A 23461-nucleotide genomic window follows, 5' to 3' on the forward strand; every position below is an offset into this window, starting at 1 on the left:
GATAAGAGATGGGCCAGCAGGCGCGGGCTTTAATTTCCTTTGAGTACCTGCATAGGTCATGCGGCAAAGACTGGCTCTTGCTGAAGACTCGTATGTGCAAGGCGTGATGCTGTCAGCAGCTTCACCTTAACTCACAAAGAGCACAGTCGCAGTGGCAGCCCCGGGCACCTAGTCCTGCTCCAGCCAGGAAAGCCACTTTATGCCATTAGCTAGAAAAAGAGAAGCACTAGCACTCCCCTCTCCGAACCTGTTATGAACCTGGCAGATATTCCAGACAGCCCTAAAGACAGCGTGTCTCTATTTGGCTGGAAAAAAAAACCTAAAAATAAAAAGATATGTTCTAACTTGAAACAAATCTTTCACATAATGAACCAATCAAACAATTATCTTTGCTCTAGTGTGTTCAAATCAAGGCAATCTCCATTGACAATGACAACCGATTTACAGAGCTCATTTAAAGCCCCAGTATCCCTGGCTGCCGATTCACTAATGAACAATAAAGGTCATCTACTACAGTATCATTCTCGGTATTTTCAGACTGTACGGTGTGATACATTTGAAGTGGCACGTTCATAAAAAAAAACCCCACCAAGACACTTTGCTGAGGAAAATGGGACCGGAAAGAGATCTGTGCCATGCCTAGGCACCAGACCGAAGAGGGAGTAACTCGGTGCTGAGCAGGACCTGCTGCCCCGGTTGCATCCGGGCCTCAGCCACAGCCTCTGGATGTCAACGGAAACATTTCAGGGAGCTTTGGATTAAGCTCTTGTATAGGAAAACAGTATCTGAAGGGGGGTAGGGAGGGAATGAGACATCTGTATCCTGGAATCAAGGCAGGAAGTTAAGGTCTGAAAGCCTTAGACAGCAAATAAATAGCCAAAGCGCTAGCCGTGGGTTGCTGAAATGCCACGCTCCACACGGAAACGTTTCTCTCCGATTCTGTCTTTGAGGTATCTAGAGAAAAGAAAGACCAAAATGCAACTGGATTATTTTTACTTTATAAGGGCTTGTGATCTAGACAGTGGTACATATATGCAATTACTGCGAAACAAGATTTTCTACTTGATGAATAGCATACCTCTGCTAGATGGACGTTACATCTATGACTCCTAGCAACACGGCAACTGGGGCAATGGAGCCGAGCGCGTCCTAAATCGCACTGTCATGTCTGAGTGTTACCAGAACCAGATGCTTCGGAAGAAGCTGCAATTAGCAGACAATTAATAGTTTGCATAGGCCCCACAGGACAGAAGCAACTCCCTCTCCCCTCCCCAAAACCCAATCCTAAACAAAACAATTATAGGTCTAAGTCCAGATTTGCAGTGAGAGGTGCAGGTTTCAGAAGCACGAAACAGTTGATGGCATGTTTGTACTCAGACAGCGATAGCAAAACAGAGTAAGAATTTGTTACTTATTTTGACTGTTTGAAGCCCATAGGAAAAAAAGCACACTATAGGAGAATGGGGAGCTTTGAATAGTCTTTTCCAAAACTCAGTGTTGAATCTTCAGTGTTGACTTGGGCTCCTCTTTCATAAAAATACGTGAAATGCTATTTCGCACAAAATGAGATTTTCTTAAAAAGAACTTTGCAACATTTCAAAGGTCCCTCTTTTTAATGATCAAAAAGTAAAGTGGGGTATTTCATAGCATATCAAGCAGCTACCAAATACAATGAAGATTAAAGAAGAACCTTCCAGTTTTCTAAGTTGGAAAACCACAAGGCAGCGGACGCAAAACGGTCTCTAGGTACTAAAGTCCCTTGAAAAACTTTTAAAACTTGCGGTATAAACTAGTGCAACTGAAAATGAAACGTCTAAGGAGGAAAAGACCAGGGTTAAGGGTTCTGTATTGATTTTTTTCCACACTGGGATGAAAGTGATTTCAGCTGGGACTCAGCATTACAGATGTAATTATAATTTCCATTTATATTTTTAGACTGTGTACAAAGAAGTGTAATAATGGACAGCTGAGCGTTTTTCATTGTCCGTTAAAAACGGAATGTTTCTGATGAAATCTCTGTAAGACGAAGGACCACTGCAGTAATCTCTCTGTAACAGAGCTTTCTTTAGATGTTCAGTGACGAGAGGGAAGGGAGAGCTGTCAGCCCTTCACACAAAGGAATCAAACTAAAATGACATTAAGGTTGTTATTCCCCTCAATAATACTAAAGAGATTCCAAGTTAAGATCAGTAACAAGTCTCTTCAAAGAAAAAGTTGCATTATTCATTAAATAACCTTTTTGGATACTATTTACAGGATATTTAACAAAATGCATTGCATTAAAGCAACATTAAGGAGGTATTATATACAATATTATTGTATAATTATTATACAATATTATATAATATTATATAAAACATACACTTAAGTCCAGGCTTCCTGGAAGCTTCCAATAGCTAGGCACACGATTGCTACTGAAAAGCAAAACATACTCAAGGTAAAGCAGGTGCTTAAGTGCTCTGATGGATCTGGGCCTAAAACTGCATGTTGTAAACCCCAACCCAATTTCAGCTGACTAATTGATTTCTCCTTTTTGAAAAATTCCTTTTCATTTCAACCAGACCTGCTCTGCCGTCCCGCGCTTTCTGCCACGAACGGTGGTGCCGTCGGGACGGCGGCGCGGCTTGTACCTGGGAACAGCTTCCCCGGGCCGTTCCCGAGGGGGCTGCACCACACTAAGTGGTAAAGTGATCCTTAAAGAAAATTTGCAAAACCAGCACGGGTAGATTCAGGCAGCCTAAATTCAGCCTAGTCCCTAGTCAGTGAGAAAACCAGATGCCATTGGAGACCTCTAAAAAGCTAATTAGAAGAGTAGCAGCAGTCAAGTCAGCCAGTAAGAAATAGTATGCACAGGGAAATCAGGCTTTCTGAGTGTGGGCATCAGTATCCTTAAAGATTTTAGCTGATTTTGTAAATCTTAATTACTGAATGTAGAGCTGTAAAGTGTGTTTGCTGTTTGGGGACCTTTAGAGAAAACAGGATTAGTACACCCCGTGTCAGACCTTTCTCCTATTCCTCTTGTCCCACCTACAGTCTTAGGTGGTTGATTTTGGCTCAAGAGGATATCAGCATTACCTCTTTGAAAAAACAAAACAAAGGAAAAAACTGGGACCATAAAATGCTTCTGAAATACATTCTTTCTATACTGAAGGCTTCTCTGTTTTCAGTAAAAAAGTATTCTTGTTCTTCAAAAAGCAGCACCTCAGATTGAGTCAAAACTCATAATAAAAATGCTAAACAAGGGACTCAAACCTAGTGATACATGGGCATGTATAACACAGTACGCTAACACCTAGATCCAAGCAAAAAGCCATTCACATGGATTTTCAACTGTGAAATCCTGCTGAGATGGGTTTTGCTTGCCAGATTTTGTCATGATCTACAGACTGCTCTCCAAGTACTTCCTTTCACCTGGAAAACAATGGCTATTTTTCCTTCTCTAAATGAAGAAAAGCTCCAGCTACTCAATATCCAAGAACCCCCGTTGGCTCAGGGTTTTGCTTGATAACCAGGGCTGGGTTTCGTTCACACGCTTCCTGCCTTGTCTCTCCTCTCCTGCTGAAACCAGCTGCCAGCTTCCAGGCTGCAGCCTCAGACCATCTAACACTCAGCTCCAATTCTCCTTGCTGAATTACATCTGGAGTGGAACAAAAATGGGAGATAATTCACTTTCGATTAAAGTTAACGCTCTCCTCCTCTCGCTTCCCGTGTCTGTTATACAGAGGACGTGTTTGCCTGTTCTGCTCTGTTTTTTCAGCTGTTACGAGCGCATGAGATATCAATTACTGCGTGCGCAGCGGACGGTGACTTGAGGAACAGCTTCCAGTTTACATGGCTCCTCACCTCTATCACTCACTCTAACGTTTAAATGACTCCTGTTGAGAGAGAGTCCTGAAGCAGAGGGATTCCGTAGGATCCCTCTATCTTCCCCCATTTTTTCCCTACTAAAGGGTTCATCAGAGCAGATTCTCTCTTTAAAACTAGTATTTATTCAAACGGCTGTAGGATCCCATCTGCTCATGCTGAACAGAGCAAGACACTAAGGCCGCACTTGTAACACATAGAAGTCAGTAGTAAGTACAAATTATGTCAATAACTGTACAGCCGGATTAAATTACATTTGGCAGACAAAGATTTAGAGTACAGCAAAAACACTTACCACTATTTTAAAGGTGTGTTAAAGTTTTTAATAGGTGTATTACAGTATTCAACATATTCCCAGAATAAGGCTTGCTGAAAGTCAGGCTAGGCCTGTGTACTACGTAACACCAGGCACGTGCCTACAACGTTTTGCTGGCACGCTGCTGGCATTGCTTGCTACCCGGAGGAAGGGCGCTCGGTAGCTTATGTAGATTCTCCCACATACGCAGCAATAAAAGAGTGGTATCGTCGTGCATCTTGTGTTTTGTTTATGCCGTATTTCAAAGAACTGTTCTTGCAGAAAGTTCTGTACAGGTGCTGTGACAGAATTAGCACTAATTTACATAACTATTAAATGCTAGAACAATACAATATTTTCCAAGGCTTGAGATGAAGTAACATTTTGTAAGAAAGCAGAGATTCAATTTTCTCTATAACAAGATGCAACGGGAGTTTTAACTCCATGTTGACTCTCAACAAAGTTATTGGTTTATAACTGTTACTGATCTGAATGTTACTAATTATTAAAAGACCCTGAATTATATTGATTTTTAAGTCCTTATTTTACTTCACTTGTATCTGTGATATGATGGGATAGAGGTGGAGAGAATAGGTATCATGCAAAGCTGTATTCCTTAAAATGTCTTAAAATCTCCAAAACATGGACAGATTTGGATTGCTTAGGCTGGTGGGCAGAATTCATGGGGCAAAACAGGCACACTAATCAGGTACAATAAATGACACCAGAGCTTAATTCAATTGCTACAAAACTGACAGCAAAGAAATAGAGGAATATACTCTACCAGTGATTGCATTTCAGTCTGAACTACCGCTTGTGGAAATCAAGAGGAGCATCTCTACAGACTGCAGTGTTTCTGGAATTGGCTCATGCTAGCTTAATTTGGATCACCCTAGCCAAAGCATGACCTTAGAAAGGGTCCTGGTTGAGGAGCAACATACAAGTCTTAGGTGAATACATGGGCAAAGAAAGCTGGAGAAACCCATGCAATTTAGAATTTTCTCTTAATAAGTGTTTAAGAGACTTCAGTGCAGAGAAATTAAATATGTTACCCAATCATGAAATGGAAGTAGTTTGGCTGCCAATTGCATGAGCGCTGTGTTGAAACAGCTGCTCTAGCAACTGTTTTTACTATTAACTTCTTCAGTGATTCTCTCAATCCCAAATTTGACACCTCTTTCCTTTAATCACCGATTTATATAAAAGCTCTCTCCTCACAAGGCAGTGTTTCACGCAGAATAACAACCACCAAAACCTGCAGTTCTGTTTAAAGCACTGCCCTTGCGTTTCTCTGTGGATTGGATCGCTCCCATCCCTATTTATTCTCATTTCTTAGTGGGTGGCATTCTCAGCGCTCATGGCTGTGTCTCCTACATGTTTGCAAAAGAACCCTGATATTTGCAGAGTCCTTACATTTGAGTCCTTAAGCTTTCACAACCTGTCATTACCTTCCAGCATGCAATTAAGATTGTCCACATACAGTTCGCCTTGCTATTTCATCATCAAAATCTCCTTTTCTGTTCCATAAATGCAATAATGCAATAATACATATAACCAACTCACTCCAAACGTCTTGCTATTAGAAGATGACTCTTGCCATCATGACAGTGCAATTTCCTTGTACTTTTTAATGTCTTCCCGGTCTTTTTTCTGAACTTGCTTTGCAAAGACTGGAGGCAGACAAAGCATTGCAGAGAAGTAACCGCAGCCTGCCTCCAAGTGACGGCCCCCAAAGCAAGGTTGCGATTCGTTTACAGGAATCTAGTGGAGCTGTGACAGCACGTGTAAGACCTTCGTGCATAACGCTGTGGGAGAGCTGCAGGAGGACCGTTCAAAAGCACTGATGCAACAACCTCAAAAAAATCACCTGTTTTACAGACTATGTACTCACACCTGATGCTGTTGACTTCCTACACTTCTCCTTTGCTGGCTGGTTTTAAAGGACGTTCACCGGCAGCAGTCTTTCAACCACACCTCCAGACCTATTTATCAAGAGAAAGCCAATGCCCAGACTTGCAGCGGAGCTCTCTCTTCTTATTTTAAGAACTTCCCTACAAAGAGAAAAACGCGTCTTCTTACCTTAGCAGCTTAAGGTCCACACTTTTTGATCGGTCCTGATTTATAACCCAATATAAGCAGCAACATTTTTACTCCAAATATCTATGCTTTTTCTTATAAAGCAGCCAGCTGAGCTCCCCCGTCTGCTAGTCCCCTGGGTGATTTCAATATCCACCTCAACAGTGCAGCGGATATATTTGCATTTTGTGGTACACACCTTATTCCCCAGGTTTCACTCAGCGCATCACTCTGTTGATGCATTCTGTGGGACATACGCTTTTGTTTTTTAATTTGATCTTCTTCTTTTTAATTTGCATTCACTTATCTTTTTTCCACAGATCCTTCAACTCAACCTAACCATTTTCTACTGACACTTACTTCTTTCATTAATATTTTGTTCCTGAATAGTTGTTTTGTTCTTTTACTCATTGGAGGCATAGCTAACATTGCTTTCTTTCCTGTTTATGAGGCAGTACCTCCATAACTTCATGAAATTTTATAATATTAATTCATTCACTTTTGTTTGAAGACAACATTTTCCTCAATCACCTGTATTTTTAAGCTGAATTTGGTGCTCTTAGTTCTAGTGGGAGGTCTTTATCCCTGGCTATACACTAAAATCCCCACCAGATTCATGTTTTTTGTAAATGTGACACTTTGAAGTATTTCTATTTACTCCAGCTAATATCTTCTTGCAAAACAGGCTGGCTGTTTAGTTTCAAAATATTAATTGACTTTTAAACTATTCCACATTGCATTAACTGGCTCTTCACTATGAGGAGCTGAGTGACTTGTTAGAAAAATTGACAAAATCCATCCCTGTCTACCTCCTCCTACACTTCCAAAGTATTCTTCTGGGACATCTGGCTTTTAGTATTTTTTTTCTAAGCTACATCCCAGTTGTTGCAGATATTTTCTTTGCTAAATTTTCTTTAGTTATTCCCATGGAAATTACAGAGGGGTCTGTCAGTCGCAATCCGTGACTTCGTGCCACAAACCTTGACCTTTCTGACTTTCTAAGGAATGCTTTTTCAGTATTAAGACCTAATTTGCCTTGGATAGGGAACATCCACTCGGTTTCAGCCAAAACCTCGCTCTGTTTTGTTAGAAAACTGAAGGCATGTTTAACAACCAAATCTCCTCCCTCTTGCATTCAACTCGAGAGACTTCTGTAAGTGATCCTGTTTACAATTTTACTTCCTCCTTTCAGCCAAGTCTTACAGAAACGTAGGTCACCTCCGACACACGACCGTTTCCTGAAGCATGTCTCCAGCGCATTGCCCCTGCCCTGCTTCCCTGCCCGGGCTCTTGCTAGTGCAGGCACGCACAGGTTATCTGGGAGCGCGCTGTGTTTTTGGACGAATGTGTTTTGACGCCGCGCACAGATAAAGCTCTCCGACACGACGCATGACGCAGAGGCGATGGCGGTACCGCGGCAGGCTCGAGCAGAGCGGGTGACACCGGGACGCGGCGGGACAAGACGCACGGGGCGCTCACAGTCTCGGGCTGCGTGGAGCTCCTGCAGACTGCCGGGGCCACAGTGGGCTCACGCTCCACCCGTCTCGAAAGCCACCGGCTTTCCTGACAGCTCAGAGATGCCAGGCAGGTTTCACAGCAAGTGGTTTTATTACCTTTCAGGGCTAAGTACAGTTAGTTAAGCAAATCTTAACTGTTTGATATTGGATTGAAGCTAATCTTCTAATGAGCACATCAGCTCGGTTCCCAAGCCTGTGCGAGACTGAGCTCTATTTTTCTCTTTGCTTATATTTCATCTTGGCTGGTTTATTGCAACATTTCTTGGAGGTCCTTGACTAGGACCAATATTTCCATTAAAACTGATTCTAAATTCATCTGCCAGGATTTAAAAACCAACTAAAACCATACACATATTTCATTTATAATGAGATCATCACATTGGAAGATACAGACAGATAAGGTTCTCCTGCATTTTCAGTGAAAGTACAGCTGTCAAGATAAAAATCATATTTAAAAAATATCCCTGAGTTACTGATATTACTTTAGATTATTAAAACTGAAGAGAAAGTTAATAATCAAGTATGCCATAGAATATACTGTTTGAATATTATTTATATTTTATGCGACTAGGATGATGAAATTAAGTAGGTCGCTCATCTTTGTTCCCTGCTTAGTTCTAATCATATTTAATTTTTTAAGTTTCCAGATTATCTTAGTCATCTTAGTTTGCTGCTCTTGCTGGGGGAATATTTTAAAAATACATGATTTATACTGAAAAGTAAAGTAAAATATTTACTCACAATTGTTTTTCAAATCTCTTTCTTGACTCTCTCAATCTTTTCCTTCATATTTTGGGCAGAAAAAAAGCTAGCAGAATTTAATGTATTTAAACAGTCAGCCTTCTCCGAAATGTCTGTTTTAATAGCACAGGTTTGTAAACTTTTCCTGGTTGTTCAAGCCAATGCTTGGCAAAGTTTTGGCATACAAGGGAGTAATTTAGTCTCTCTCTCTCTTTTTTTTAAATCAAGAGTAATGTGTATTTTTTAAGCTAACTTACCAAGAGTCATATTTATAAACTCATCTCTAAAAAGCACAGATATTCATTAGTTCCTAAGCACTTTTTTTCCTCTTAAGAGGCAAAAAGAAACGAAGTAACAGTAACAGAGTGGGAATCGGGTTAGCAGCCACATGGCAGTGACTTCACGTACTTCATGTACGACAAGGGGAGCACAGAAAGAAGCAGGCAGAAGTAAAGGCACATGGGGTAAAAGATTTCAGCATTTCAGTGGAAAGATGATAAAACAGGACAGCCTTGACAGCTTCTCCATGAAACAGCATGAGAAATGGGGGAGATACGGTCTTTTAACTGTACTCCAAAATATGAAAAAAATTTCATAATCTCCCTGCTCTTTGCAGCATTCCACCACCTCGGAGGGCAAATCTGGGCGCTACCAACCCAATACCGTACGTCAGCCCGACCGAGCGACGTGCTGAGGAAGGTAACTGGGGAGATCAGCAGCAGGACGGCGGCGCAGAACACCCCTGCGGTCCCCACTGCAGAGGCACCGCACGGCCGCGCGACCCTCCCCAGCGCACGGCGGTCGACGTGACAAGCTGACCCCCACGTCAGGCCACCCGGCCGCCGGGCGTAGCGGAGCCGCGCTGCGGAGCGATGCTGCCTGACGCACTGTCCGACGTCAAGCAGCAACGCGAACGAAGTACAGCAGGCGAGAAGGGGAGGAGATTTTTTTTTGCAATGTGGGATGGATTACATTAAATCACTTTGATTTAAAAGTAAAAAATTTAATTGTGATTTAAATCAACAAGCAGGGACTCTTGATTTAAATAATTGATTTTAACTGTGCTTTTTCATCTGTGCTCTTTGGTTAGTCGATTCCCACAGGTCGGGAATGCTCTGACAAGTTGATTTGCAGCTAATTATAGTCTCTGCACAAGAATTGTGATTTCTTTTTGTTAACCACAGGAATATACTATATACATATTTAAGTGATGCCAGTATATTAATTTCAGATTCTGCTAGAGAACGCTGAATGATGACTCTTATTTAATATATAATTAACTTTTTCTTGTGATTTTTGTCAAGCCACTTTCTGATGACGTCTTTGGGATTCAGTTAAATTGCAGAAAACCTGCATTTTGGTATAAACTTTGTTAGTAAAATAAAGGCAAGTAGCTTCAACTGCAGGAAAAAGTTAATGAAACTTGCTAAGTAATCTGTTCCTTCTCTTTGAGGATCCTTATCTCTTCATGACATAGCTGTTAGGGACACTTGGCTTTCGATTCAAACTGCTAGAAGTGTTTTTGACTCCGTCTGTAGAGGCTACCTCATACACTGAGGGCATGGGGACCCCAGCCTCTTGAGTCAGTTGTGTTCTCCTGCTTAGTTGTGAAAGACTTAAGTGCTCAATCTATTTAGTTTATTGAAAGGGAAGTTTAAAGATGACATAAATGATCACTGCCCAGAAGGACTGAGGGGGAGGGATTTTGCAGACTGCTTAGTTCTTAAAATCTAACAGAAAAAGCCCTTAGTACATGGATACTGAAATTGAACAATCTCAGACCAAAAAAAAAAAAGCACCATCTATTTAAGTGAAATAATTAACCTCTGAAGAATGTCATGAACTCTCCACTACCTGAAATTTTAAATCTAGGTTAGATGCTTTTGTAAATGCATTTATAAATTAATGCTATGGATCAAAATTGAGCTTTACTTTGACGCAGAAACGCAGAGGCTCTCGGAAGGCTCAGACTACGTGATCAAAATGGTCCTTTCCGGCTTCATACCCGGAAACTGAGCACGTGCTTCTTTCAGCTACTCCCTTAAGAAGCGCGAGTTGCACGGTCAATCTGAGCAGAAGCTTCGAGCGTGGTAAGGCTACGTGCTGCCACCGCACTGCAAGCCCAGGTCCTTAATATATTTGCCAGCTTCCCAGTTTTAAGGTGCACGTTACATTTACCACAGATATTCCTGTGGATCAGATACTAGTTTGCTCAGTGATCGCCTCCGAGACACTGAAATACAGCTCAACTCATCTTCACAGCCTGAACTCATCTTTCCATACTAGGAGATATTTTCTAATGCTCTTAAGTGCCTTTCCAGCACCACCCCTTTTCTTGACCAAAATGCCTGTTTTTCAATAGTATGATGATTCCAGAGGAAATCTTGAATACCAACTTTCCTTTGGAATCAGCATTTCTTACGAGGAAGGTGGCTCAGCTTTCCGATCTACACTCACAATGCCAAGCAGTGTCCTGCCTTGGTGTCTGGCAGTCTCTGCTTCTGATCACAGCCAGCTTTTCCACCACAAGAGCAAGGGGTACGTCTGGAAGACGTGACACTTCTCCAGCCAATGCTGTCTTTGGCAAGACTCTCACTTATGTTAAGACAGACTTCCCTAAAAGCGAGCTCAAAAATAAAACTATGAATGAACAGAACAGCTTGAGCTTCCTATCTCTTCCTTCATTTCATTGGGAAAGTATTTTGGATTCATCAGGAGAAAGCTTGTTTTAAAATATTAAAAAAAAAAAAAAAGGAATAATGCAAATATTTTCCCGGCTCCCACACCCTTGCCATGCTCCTTTTCCCAAAAGAGAAGCCTGGGGAGTACAAGAATCAAGCCATTCTCCTCCTAAGTGGAAGGATTTAACATTGCTTAATAACACTATTCAGCACTACTTAGCCTTAGCCCCAGGGCAACATGCAACTCTTGAGTGCAAAGAGCTGTATCTCTCTCAGAAAGCCTTCGCTCTGTCTTTCCCATTTTGCTGCTTTTCTGCAGACAGCGCAGCACAATGCAGTGCCGGGTGAAGAGCTGCCACTCTCCTGCCACAGTAACTTACCATCTCATTCACAAGGTAATGTTGGCCTCTGTAGACATCGCTAAAGAAACTCCACAGACTGGCATTATTTTAGCTAGAAACTTAACTACATAACTCAGCTGGCCACTCATTAAGCCAGTCACATACAAAGCCTTCCTCCAAAGACTGCTGCCTCCTATTTTCAGCTTTTAATTAAAAGCGTAACCTTACACAGGAACAGACCCTCCACCCATCAAAGGCAAAAAGGGCGTTGCTGAGCTCAGAGAGACTGGGGCACTGGATTTGCTGCTGGGTCTACTGAAAAGGCAAGCACACTTGACACAGCTGAATTTCTCAAATACACTCAGCAGAGATTTACATCACCTGAAATCAGGTCCCTAATACCTACGCTTAAATTAGCAGCTACAGGGAAGGATGGCAAAAATATGAAACCAGAGGGCAAAGCACCACAGATGTTTTAAAGCTCAGACTTTACAGCCCAGCAGCAGATGCTGGTGGATGCTGCTGACAGTAGGACTTTCCCTTCGAGCAGGATGCCACCTTTGCACAGGGACTGGGGCAGCGCCTCAGGGTGCCGCACGGTTATAAAGCTATCAGGCAGCTGATCCTTGCTCCATCCTGCCCAGTGGGAAGGGAAAACAAAGCTTTCCTCCTCTCTCTGTCCAGGCCCATGCACGCTCCCAGCAGCTCCTCCTTCCTTCTGAGGAAGCAGAGCAGCTTCCCTGGGCAGAAGTAACACCAGTTTCTCCTGACATGGTACCGGTTCCTTCCCCTCCTCTAGGGAAACCCCGAGTTGAAGTCGGGGTGCTTTCTCTCTTTCTTTGCATCATGCCACTCCAGTCTTGCAAGGAGAGGCCATTTCAACACAGTATTACTATAAGAATCCGTTTCCCAGGATCTACAACTCTCTCCTGAAGCCTCTTTAGGTATCTTTTATTAATTAGGACATACATGGCTAAGGTCATACACAACTGTATGCCACGTCCAAACCAAAAAAGATACGACTTAGAGATTTGACTGAGATCAGGACCTGGATAAGGAGAGGAATAAACCCAAAGACATGAAAGCATGAACAAATACAAGAATGCTGGGGAGCATAAAGGTGCTTTGAGGAGCTACCATCCCCGTAGCACCACCTTGCAGGACACACACCTATTGCTTTCTCTTGAGGTTTATTTCCTGCTGCCCGTTATAGTAATGTTCACAGCTCCTCCATGGAAAATAGATCGGCAAACGGTGGTTTTTACCTGGATTCCTCTTTATGTCTGGGCACTCAGCCATGTGAACAAAGAAATCACTCATTTCCATTAGCAGCTGGCAATAAGACTGCATCTCCTTCCTTTGGATTCAGACATCACTGTAGCCATCTAGTCATTTGCGACTGCCAGGGCTTAATTACTGCGGTACCGTGAAACTGCAAAACTTACAGAACAAGGTGTAAACCCCAGCGGGCAGCTCGCTCGAGCGCTGGCGCCCCGGGGAGCGCCAGCCCCAAGCCGAGCCCCCCGCGGGCAGGAGCGCTCCGCAGACGGTCCCTCGGCTGGCCCGTGCACAGGGCAGGCACGCAGCTCCTGAAGAGCGCGCAACCCCGCTGCAGCGCAATCCGCCTCCCTCGACGGCATCGTCCTCTTAGACAGTGCGACACTTCATTCACGCTGATCTCCAAAAGCCTAGCAAACGTTTGGATGACTTCCTACATGGCTAGTCCTAGCCAGCTAAATATTCTGGCCTCTCGTAAGACGTAAGAGTGATGTTCCAGCAAGTTAAATGGAGGCTTTTCAAGAACATGGTGAAATTCAGTGTCTGATTCAGAGTGAGCTGCTTTGAAAAGAAGTGGTGCACACTATGCTGTGGGGACATGCCGAGGAGGCCAACAGTTTTTAAAAAAGAATAGGAAAGAGGAAATACACAGAGCACTTGACTGCTGTGTAAACCAAGGGTGTGTCTACATCTGGAACATGCTGAGTTCTGGTCATCCTAGCTCAAAAGGGAAATAGGAGAAATAAAAGGTATTCAGATATGGCTGATGAAAGTAATTCCAGTGGGAAATTTCCATTTTAAAACGACTGGAAAAAATAAAGCTGATTAGCTTGGAGGGAAGATGAATAAAACGAGACATGATAGGGAATGCAAAAATTGCTGTAGAGAGTTACACTGGGTGCCAATTGCTAATTTATTCTTGTAATTCACAAGGAAGTAGACACTCAGTAAAATTGAAATTTAAAATAGATAAAAAGACTATGTATAATTAAACTACACACAACTAACCTGCAAAAATCATTGCTAAACCACGATAGAAGATATGAGTGTCCTACTGCGTAGGAGAAGTTTCCAAATGATGGTTGATCCAAACACCATTTGAAGGCAATAACTAAACAATAGACATATCCTTTGGTTGAGAAACCACGTACATTAAAAATGCCTGCAAACATCCAACAATTTTTTGCAAGACAGCCTCTATATTGATTTCAAAAGTAAGATATTGTTAATATTTTCATTTGCAGTTGGATGCAATGTTACGTATTTCTCTATCAGTCTTTGCAGTAACACCTTCAAATGTAAATAGCTCAGTGGAAAAAAAGCAAAAGGAAAAGGAACAATGCACCTTCACTGATTTCCTAAAATGCCAACAGTACTTTATAATTGAAAATCTATTCTGGGTTGTAAACAACTTTTCTTGCTTTGCTTTTATATAGGAACTGATCTTGCTTGTAGGTGCAGCAAGTGGACTGAGCGACCTCTTGGAAGTCCTTTCCAGCCCTCTGATTCTCAGGGAGAATATTTTCTATTTTCATTTTCTTCCCCACTGCTTCCCACTATCTCCTCTATTGCTCTCTCGCTCCTCTCTCTGGCTTGCTAAATCTCACAATCTGCTATTAGAACTCCCACAAAGGGGACCGAAATCTCGGAAACACTTCCTTTTTGTCATGCCCCATTGGTTTCAGATTAGAGTTATTCTTCCTTGAGTTGATAAGGATTAAAAATAATAACAAAAAAAACCTCAGAGAATTCGCTCTCATTTCCGCACTGCTCTGTTAAGGCACAGAGATGGTCGCTGGGACTAGACAGCTAGTCAGATGGTCTTTGTAGCCACAGTGGGACTTCGGTAGCTGTGGCTGCTGTAGCAGAGACTCTCCACAGCAGTACCTGGTCTTTGCCAGGTAGGATTGTATCAATATAAAGTTGGTCACAGTTACGCCCTGCGATGACCTGCCGTAAGTCTTGCAGAGCCAGCTTCCTTAATGTCATGTTCCCTCCTTGTGGATCATGACTCTTGCTGACACGTTCAGTGAGTGACACCTTTTTTTTAAATCAACTGTCAAATTATTAATAAAGTTATAAAGATAGCATTAAATCAGCAAAAGGTGGCAAGGCAAAACTGCACCACTTTCTTTCAGTTTGGAGCCAGACATTGGCTCTGGGCTGACTTCCCTAAGCATGGGAGGGAGGGCGAGGGGGAGTGCGTGGGCCAGGGCTCAGCACTGTACCTGGGCAAGGATGCGTACTGCCTTTCCATGCCTTCGAAGTGGAGGTTGTACGAGCTCCCGTCTGGACCTTTTCCAGGCACCTGTTGAGAGGAAAGTAATTAGAGATGAACATCAATTATACACCTTGGTTACCAACAATTCATCTCGAAGCGATAACCAGGAAACACATGATGCTGCATCACGGCAAAATCAACGAAAGGAAGGTAGAGGCTCAGAGAAGCTGCAAATCCCCCCCACAATCTCATCACTGCCAACAAGCAAGGGCTCCATGTCAAATGGCCCGTCAGAACAGGTACAGCGTGCGGAGCCTCTGCCTTGTCCGCGTGCCAGCTGCGATGCTGCCGCTCCTTTTCTGCTTACCGGTCCTCCGCGAATGCAGTGCTATCGGGAGGTAAGCAAATTAAGCAAACCCACGCTTTCTGATCCCTGCAGCATAAGTATTTCAATTCAAGTTAGCGTATTAGTACCCAGTCTGCCGCTTTTCTTCCCTTTGGGCATTTTGCGCAAGTATAAAGCACAATATAAACAAGCTGCACGTTCATTCTTAACGCAAACCCAGAGACTTTCTGCAACGCCACTGCAAAGCTCAGCACCCAGCTGGGAGCTCAGCGCGTTTAGCGTGCTCCGGTGCCGTTTCAGGAGGGAGGTCTGAGCGCGCTCAGTCCAGATGCCAGCTCGCTGCTTGGTTTGTTTTCAAGACGGCAACTGGAGTTGGCCGGAGAGCGCAGTTCTCGCAAGAAGGCTCCAAGTGGGGTACGCGACGCTGAACTTCAATGCTTTTAGCGCGCAGGAGCTCTCCCAATTTCACTCACTCAATGCCTGCTGATGGCCCAAAGTGTTAAGAGCCTTGTTAAAATGGAGCTATTAGTCTTTTTCTCCATAAACGCAGGAGGCTCTGGCTGCATTCAGTGTTTCCTACATTAGTATGTATTCCTATTCCGGTGCTGCTGGAATCAGCAGTTTTATAAAGCAATATACTAAGAGGCCATTTAAAATCCCCTTCCCCTTTTACAGATTAATGGCAGTAGGGAAGATTTAATGCCTTTTCAAACATTTTTAACAATTCATTAAAAGAAAAGAATAAATCACACAAAGCTTTCTGCAAATGCCTGATTATAAAACGAGAAAAACAAACAAAAATTAACATGTTTTTCACATCCTACAGGTTAGCACACACTTCTGTCAGTCTGTAATTTATACACAATACGTCATTTTCCCCAAAGAGATTTAAAAGCTGCTACAATGGGAAAGGTTGTGCACTCAGGTGCAGTAAGTCTTATCTACCTGTACAAACCGTTTTTTTGTACAATCTCTCTTTATAATTACATAAGTCCAGTCCAACGCAAATAGAGGCATCATTGCTTGCAGCTACTAGGCAAAGTTTAGAAATTATTCTAGACAAACACCACTATGCACCTTGCCATGCTCGGGTTATTTCAATGAGCATCCAAGATACTCATAAGTGAACTAATTACTTAGCATAGATCCTTTGCTAACTCTCCTCTATCTGAATCAAAATAGAAGGGAGCCCTTGTGGGACTGATGGTCACAAGAAAATAACCACCTCTGATTTGAAATGACCCCTACTTTGGCAGTGCTTCACTTTGGACCAGAAAAAAATCACAATAATTGCCCTACATTTCAAAAGAGGGCAGTAGGCTAAAGCGATCATTCATTCACTTTTCCACCTGTAAAAGTGACATACAGAGAGGATTTATAGAGACGGAGTCACTCAGGCTCCGAGTCACAGCCACTTTGGACCTTCCCACGCTGCTAATTTGAGCAGGTTGGTAACCGCCCAGGTACTCGGCTGAGAGGGGAGCCTCCAAATTTCTGCTGTTTTATCGAACAGAGAGGAAAAACAAAGATACAGTTGGGTCTGCCCAGCACCAAAGCCACATAAAACACTGTCTACCTGCCTGGAGGGCAAGAGGTTATTGATTATGTGCCGTGGCAAGACGTTTCTGAGCTAAACGATGCCCGAGGAAACTCCTGGTGCGTTTGCAAGCCCTGGCAAGGGTCGTGGTGGTGACTTCCACGCCTATCGAGAGCAACAGCGGCCAGCTAGCGCACGGTAGCTGCAGCAGGCTTAGCTCTGCATTCCCATTTAGCAGAAATCCCCAAACCACACCAGCCACCAGGAAGAAAAAAAAAATTAAAAAATTACATTGCAAGGCCTTTTTATGGCCCCAAAATATCCTTTTTTTTCTGATGGCTTCTTACAGACCAAATAAAATGAGGTCCCCCCTGCCAGTTCTGTTTGTATATATGATTTGAGAGACAGTTACCATAGAAACGCCTTGGTGGAGGAGACAATTTTACTAATTTGGTTCTATCTAGCTGCTAAATCTCCGCACCCTATATAAAACCGCCCAATACATGCCAAAAGCAAGCTCTGGCTCCGCGTCTTTAATTAAAAACTCAGCCACTTCTCCTCATTTCCTTGCTCCATCTGTCCACGCACCAGTAAAGACGTTATATATCCCTGAGCTAAGAGCAAAATGGTTCCTGAAATAAGATACTACCCCGGCGAAGAGCGAAGTTGCTAAAATGGAAACGCTTCCCTCGTTGAAGTTATTTACGTTCCAGAAAGAGCCAAAGCAAAGGGTGCCGCGCCGCCTTCACGCACCGTGCTCAAAGCCGCTAATTAAAAGGATCGGTGCAACTCCCCCAGCCCGCGCAGCGCTGCTCCTCGGGCCCGGCGCCCGCGCTTTAACGTCCCGTTTAGCAATCGGGCGCTATTTAGGCGGGCAAGGAATCAGCTTACCCGACAGGAGGGACGACCAGGCCGGCGCGCGGCGAGGCACGCGGGTGCCCGGCCCCGCGGGCGCCTTGCCGAGCGCAGCCCGTACCGCGGCCGCCCGGAAGCGCTTCTGCGATCAGCACCCTGATCAGCAACGAGGGAGCGGCAGATTAAACGCACGTTTCGCACATGTATGCTAACGCGCCACAGCGAGAACGACTGGAAACAGGCATCCGTATTTTTAAGGTTTAAATTAACTGCATCAACTTAAGAAAAGCCATCGTTACGCAGAGATCACCTTGTCTACAGCACGCTCAAACAACTAACAAGTCAAACACGAATATGCAAAAATAACAGGGTAGAGAAAAACACAGAAACAGCCATCATCCCATCAGGGCCTTTAAAGAAGCAGCACACTTGAGTGGAAGAAAGGAAACGCTATCTTTACTAAAAACACCAGCAAACCGCTCGTGAAACCGCCCGCTGCAGAGCGGCGCTGCGGCCCAGCCCTTAGCCGAACCGCGCGCGAACGAGCGTGGACGCGGCCACGAACGGCAGCAGCCGGGAGCGCAAACCCTCAACGGGCCGGCCGCTCGCCGAGGAGCGGCTCGGCGGGAGCTTCCGCTCTTAGCAGGTTACTCCGCTGACTGCCCGTTCTGGAGCTTCCCTGAAGGACAGGGCACCGGCCCCAGCCCAAGACGAGATACCGGACAAACGGACGAGAGAGGAACGAGGGCGGACTGGGGCTCTCTGCACCTCCCCGGACAAACAGGGTCTACGTTTGCTCCAAGGAAGAGAACTGCAAAAAGACTGGTAATCTCATGTTCTGTAATTGATCCAAAAAAAGACAGAAAGAGAAGCTAACTGCGATGAGAAAGACAAAACGAGGAGAAAAAAAAGAGCGCTTTGCGGTGGGAACGCAAGCCACGTCCCCGTCCAGTTCGGTAACTGCCGGGTACTGCAGCGTCGCTCTCTCACGTGGGGAAATGATAAGCTGGCAACAAATCTCAAACCTGCCAATTTCTCCCTCAGAAACTTCCCAGAAAAAAAGCAATGTGAACATGCACGTGTAGATCAAACCAGAGAACAAACATCTCAGATCAGCCAAATGTTTGCACAGAAATTATACAGCATGAGTAAAATATACCTGCAGGCAGGTGTCTTGAAATAGTCCAGGGTTTGCCTACCGGAAAATACTGCGGCTGCAAAAGACCAATTCTCTGTAAGCAGAGAAAGGATTTACTCCATCGTGGAGCTTGAAGCTGCCTTGCGAGCAGCCCAGGAGAGCGCAGGAGGCCGTGGCGTGCCCCGGGAGACACCGCGCTGCACCTCGGCCCTGCCTGCCGCTGGCTTCCTCGGGGAGCGCTCGGGAAGGGCCAAGAGCCTCCCCGGCGGGGGCCGGCAGCCGTCGCGGCACGGCCAACTACGCCATGGGCAAGCAGGACCGTCGCGGAGCAGGAGTCACCTTGGCCCCGCGCGCCAGGAGCTGCCGGGCGGCCGGGGACGGCGGCGGGAGCTCCGCGCTGCCGCCTGCCGCGCCGCCCCCCGAGCTGCCGGCTCGGCACCGCCGCCACCTCGCCGCCTGCCCGGGCGGCCCAGGCTCGGCAGCTGCTCACCAGGAAGGAGAGGCCAAGGCAGCGCGGTGCCCGGGCTGCCTGCGGCCCTTGTTTCCTCCCGGGAAGGAAGGGCCAAGGCAGCGCGGTGCCCGGGCTGCCTGCGGCCCTTGTTTCCTCCCGGGAAGGAGAGGCCAAGGCAGCGCGGTGCCCGGGCTGCCTGCGGCCCTTGTTTCCTCCCGGGAAGGAAGGGCCAAGGCAGCGCGGTGCCCGGGCTGCCTGCGGCCCTTGTTTCCTCCCGGGAAGGAAGGGCCAAGGCAGCGCGGTGCCCGGGCTGCCTGCGGCCCTTGTTTCCTCCCGGGAAGGAGAGGCCAAGGCAGCGCGGTGCCCGGGCTGCCTGCGGCCCTTGTTTCCTCCCGGGAAGGAAGGGCCAAGGCAGCGCGGTGCCCGGGCTGCCTGCGGCCCTTGTTTCCTCCCGGGAAGGAGAGGCCAAGGCAGCGCGGTGCCCGGGCTGCCTGCGGCCCTTGTTTCCTCCCGGGAAGGAAGGGCCAAGGCAGCGCGGTGCCCGGGCTGCCTGCGGCCCTTGTTTCCTCCCGGGAAGGAGAGGCCAAGGCAGCGCGGTGCCCGGGCTGCCTGCGGCCCTTGTTTCCTCCCGGGAAGGAGAGGCCAAGGCAGCGCGGTGCCCGGGCTGCCTGCGGCCCTTGTTTCCTCCCGGGAAGGAGAGGCCAAGGCAGCGCGGTGCCCGGGCTGCCTGCGGCCCTTGTTTCCTCCCGGGAAGGAGAGGCCAAGGCAGCGCGGTGCCCGGGCTGCCTGCGGCCCTTGTTTCCTCCCGGGAAGGAGAGGCCAAGGCAGCGCGGTGCCCGGGCTGCCTGCGGCCCTTGTTTCCTCCCGGGAAGGAGAGGCCAAGGCAGCGCGGTGCCCGGGCTGCCTGCGGCCCTTGTTTCCTCCCGGGAAGGAGAGGCCAAGGCAGCGCGGTGCCCGGGCTGCCTGCGGCCCTTGTTTCCTCCCGGGAAGGAGAGGCCAAGGCAGCGCGGTGCCCGGGCTGCCTGCGGCCCTTGTTTCCTCCCGTATTTTATTTACGGCTGTCTGTGGAAAGCTTTGACCGGCTCTGCAGAGATCAATTCCTTTAAAAATTGGATTAAAGTTTCTTAATTCAGTTCTATACTAAACGTGTCCTCTGCCCTCCTCATTGATTTTTTTCCTTTCTTTTTTACCCCTTGTTTTCATCCTTTCTGAGCACTGAGGCCCCCTCCAAACATTTCAATTACTGTCAAGATCAGAAAGCAAACACAAAGGAGCCTGCGCTGCCCGCAAGATAAGTGGCAGCACAATAACTTCATCAAGGCTGATCTGATTTTAGCAACACGTTTGTGAGCCCGGTGCATAACTCCGCTCGCGTCACGTCAGACCGGCCATCAGGAGGAGCTCAGGAGGATAAGCAAGCCGGGTCTCGCTTCCCAACTTTTGCACCGTGTGCGTCCAGGAAAGTCACTCGCGCTTGCGCCTCGTGGTTTTCTCCCTCGAACGGCGCGATAGCGCAGCTGTATTTCACGCGAGGGACGCGCGCTGCAAGGCAGGCTGTGGCACAGGACGCCGGCAGATCGAGGCATGTGCTCTGCCATCACCCAAGTGCTGGGAAAATCCCACCCGGCCCTGCTCTCTGCCCCACAGTCCGCGTACACACGTGGCCCGTAGCACCGCCGCGTCGCTGAGGACATTTTTCACTAGTCTTGTGATCATCTGTTAAAGGACTTGATTCAGATGCTGGTCTGACCTCTCCTCTCAAAGCTGCTCTTTAGTCCGCAAGCGTTTCTAATCACATGGGCTGCGCTCCGGCGTGCCAGAAAGAGCCGCGGTATAAAGGAATTTGCCCTTTAGCCTCCAGGGCTCCCCTCTGCTGAGACACAGTTGGGTTTTGTTTTCAATTAAGGGAAAACTGAAGAAAAACCCAGAGCAGTGAGAGCCGATTTGCTCCCCAGCCCAGCCTCAGTGTTTCATACACAGGTGAAACCTCCAACTCGCCCACTTGATTTTTTGCATTTTAACAACCTGCCTGGCTCTAGGGGCTGCAAATGGCATTTGAGAGGACAATTTCACTCCCTAACACTTACTTTAGCTGTTAAAACGGGAGGGGACTTAGGTAAGGCAGTGAACTCGATGTTCCCAATGAAATGAATGAGGTTGATCGAAGATGTCTTTTTAATTGCTCGCTGCTACGATATCCTAATTATCCCACCCTTCAAGACCTTCAGCATTACCACAGAAAACACATTTTCTTCCACCCAGTTTTTTGTGGTTTTCATCAAAAGGTAAAAATTAAAAATTCTAACAATGTCCATGATTCAAAAGAGTTTTCCTGATGTTTTCCTTACATACACAAAGAGGGATGTATTTTGCTTTCCTGGTTTTGCAATGAAAGTTGAAACAGTGATTTTGCGTTATTATAACACTCATCATTTCTCCCTCTAATTTGGATGGTTTTTAATAAAGCTCCATTGATTCCACTGAAAGAAATCCTTCCTGGCAAAAGCAGAACACACACGCTGATTGCTAAATATGCAGCAATTATCATATTCAGCAGCGCACTTTAATATCTTATTTATAGATGTATCTATCTATAATTTGCTTTAATTAAGTTGCATTGATTTTAATGACAGAAGCAGTCCTCAAAGAAGAGCCTAATGTTATATGAGCCCATCCGTGCTGCTCTACCATTGTTCGGATATAAGACAGCACCTTAACACTTCGTTTTGATATTCCTAGCGATGCTTTCCTCGGCTAAGGGGCTGCAACGGCAAACCGCGATGACGTTGCGCAGGAACTTGCACAACCGCCACCACTGGCGGGAATACACTTTGAAGTACCCTGTTACTTGTCAAACCTGCACGCAGGACAGTTCAAATGAATAAGAAAAGAAAAAAAACCTCCCCAGCATCACAGGGCCTGAGAAACCTTGTATCCCCGCGCCATTTCCACTTCACAGGCATCTTGGGGGTACAGTAGCTAGATATTCTCAAATCACTGGCTGATGCCTTGCAGGTTTTGTTTCAGCTAGACTGGCAACTAATTTTAACTTTTCTGTTTTCTTGTTAACAGAAAATACAGGGTAAACAGTTTGGGAAGGTGAATCAACAAATAGGTGCCAGTTTGCAGCCCAGTCCCCCCAGCACAGCCTCGTAGACCTTCCGAGTTCAGCGCTCTGTCTCACAAAACGTTGAGCCTGCCTTTTCTCAAGCCCATGCTCACTTCTATGCATTTTACACTCCCATTAGACTTCGCTGGCCGGGTTTGAGCTGATTCCAGAAACCCCTTGATACCATTAGAACAGTGGCCAACATTGACAAAAAACACCCAGGCAAAACACCTTCCTGAAGGAGGGCACTGCTGCAGTCTTGGCGGAGTCTCTCAGGCTTTGCTTCTGCGGGGCGCCACCACCTCCCTTGGCCCAGACTCAGGAAAGTATGCTAAGCACATATGATGGTGGTTTGTTTTAATTTCAATAGCATTTGATTTCTCTTGGAGGAATTCCCAAAGCTGACATACACCTGCATCTTCCACTGGCTGCATCTCCTTTTTCGGTGAGAATACACAGGAAGAACATCTATAGCTCTGCATCCAGTGTTCGCCTTCGCACACTTGAACTCAGCATAGCAATAATAACAAACTCTGCCTCTACGGCTCTGAAGCAACCCTGGAAAATACTACCAGTTCTATCTTAGAGACTTTCAGAACACAAAATATATTGAGGCAGCTTTATAATATTACTTACTTGGATCTTAATGTATCATTTGCTGTTGTTAGGCTGTTCTTTTTTTTTTTTTTCCTCTCTTAAGTGTGAAAAGTAAGTGCTAGCTTTTTAAATCACTGCCTTTTGGAATTTATCAATTTATACACTAATTTCACAAGAATTGTTCAAGCTAAAATGCAAGGGCATGATCTCAAAGGAAAAGCGCCAAAGTAGTTACGCAAGTGCATTTTAAGCTTCTGGTCATCATTTTTCATTCACTGATTATTGCTTAAGTGTTGATTAATAGTTATGTTCATGCTGCCAGAATGCATTTCCCTTGGGTAAGAAAAACATCCTTGTCTAAAGGAAAAAGGCGATAGTAATCAAACCGTCCTTCCGCTTCCCCGTGAGAGAACC

The 23461-nt window shown here is 45.7% G+C and overlaps 1 protein-coding gene across 4 annotated transcripts in view; it reads right to left on the minus strand.

Moving 5' to 3' along the window:
• Positions 1–23461, minus strand: part of PARD3B (par-3 family cell polarity regulator beta) — a 417558-nt gene that overhangs the window by 13278 nt on the left and 380819 nt on the right. For 2 of the 4 annotated variants that reach the window (XM_062579370.1, XM_062579373.1), the window contains exon 22: positions 15022–15101. In XM_062579370.1, coding sequence (XP_062435354.1) covers positions 15022–15101 — 80 coding nt within the window. Of the gene's footprint in view, positions 1–383; positions 955–1078; positions 1204–6050; positions 6211–15021; positions 15102–23461 lie in introns of those variants that run through there. The other 2 variants (XR_009958854.1, XM_062579372.1) reach the window with 2 other exon arrangements.

Source organism: Rhea pennata, chromosome 6 (assembly GCF_028389875.1).
Source record: "Rhea pennata isolate bPtePen1 chromosome 6, bPtePen1.pri, whole genome shotgun sequence".
Taxonomy (NCBI): Eukaryota; Metazoa; Chordata; class Aves; order Rheiformes; family Rheidae; genus Rhea; species Rhea pennata.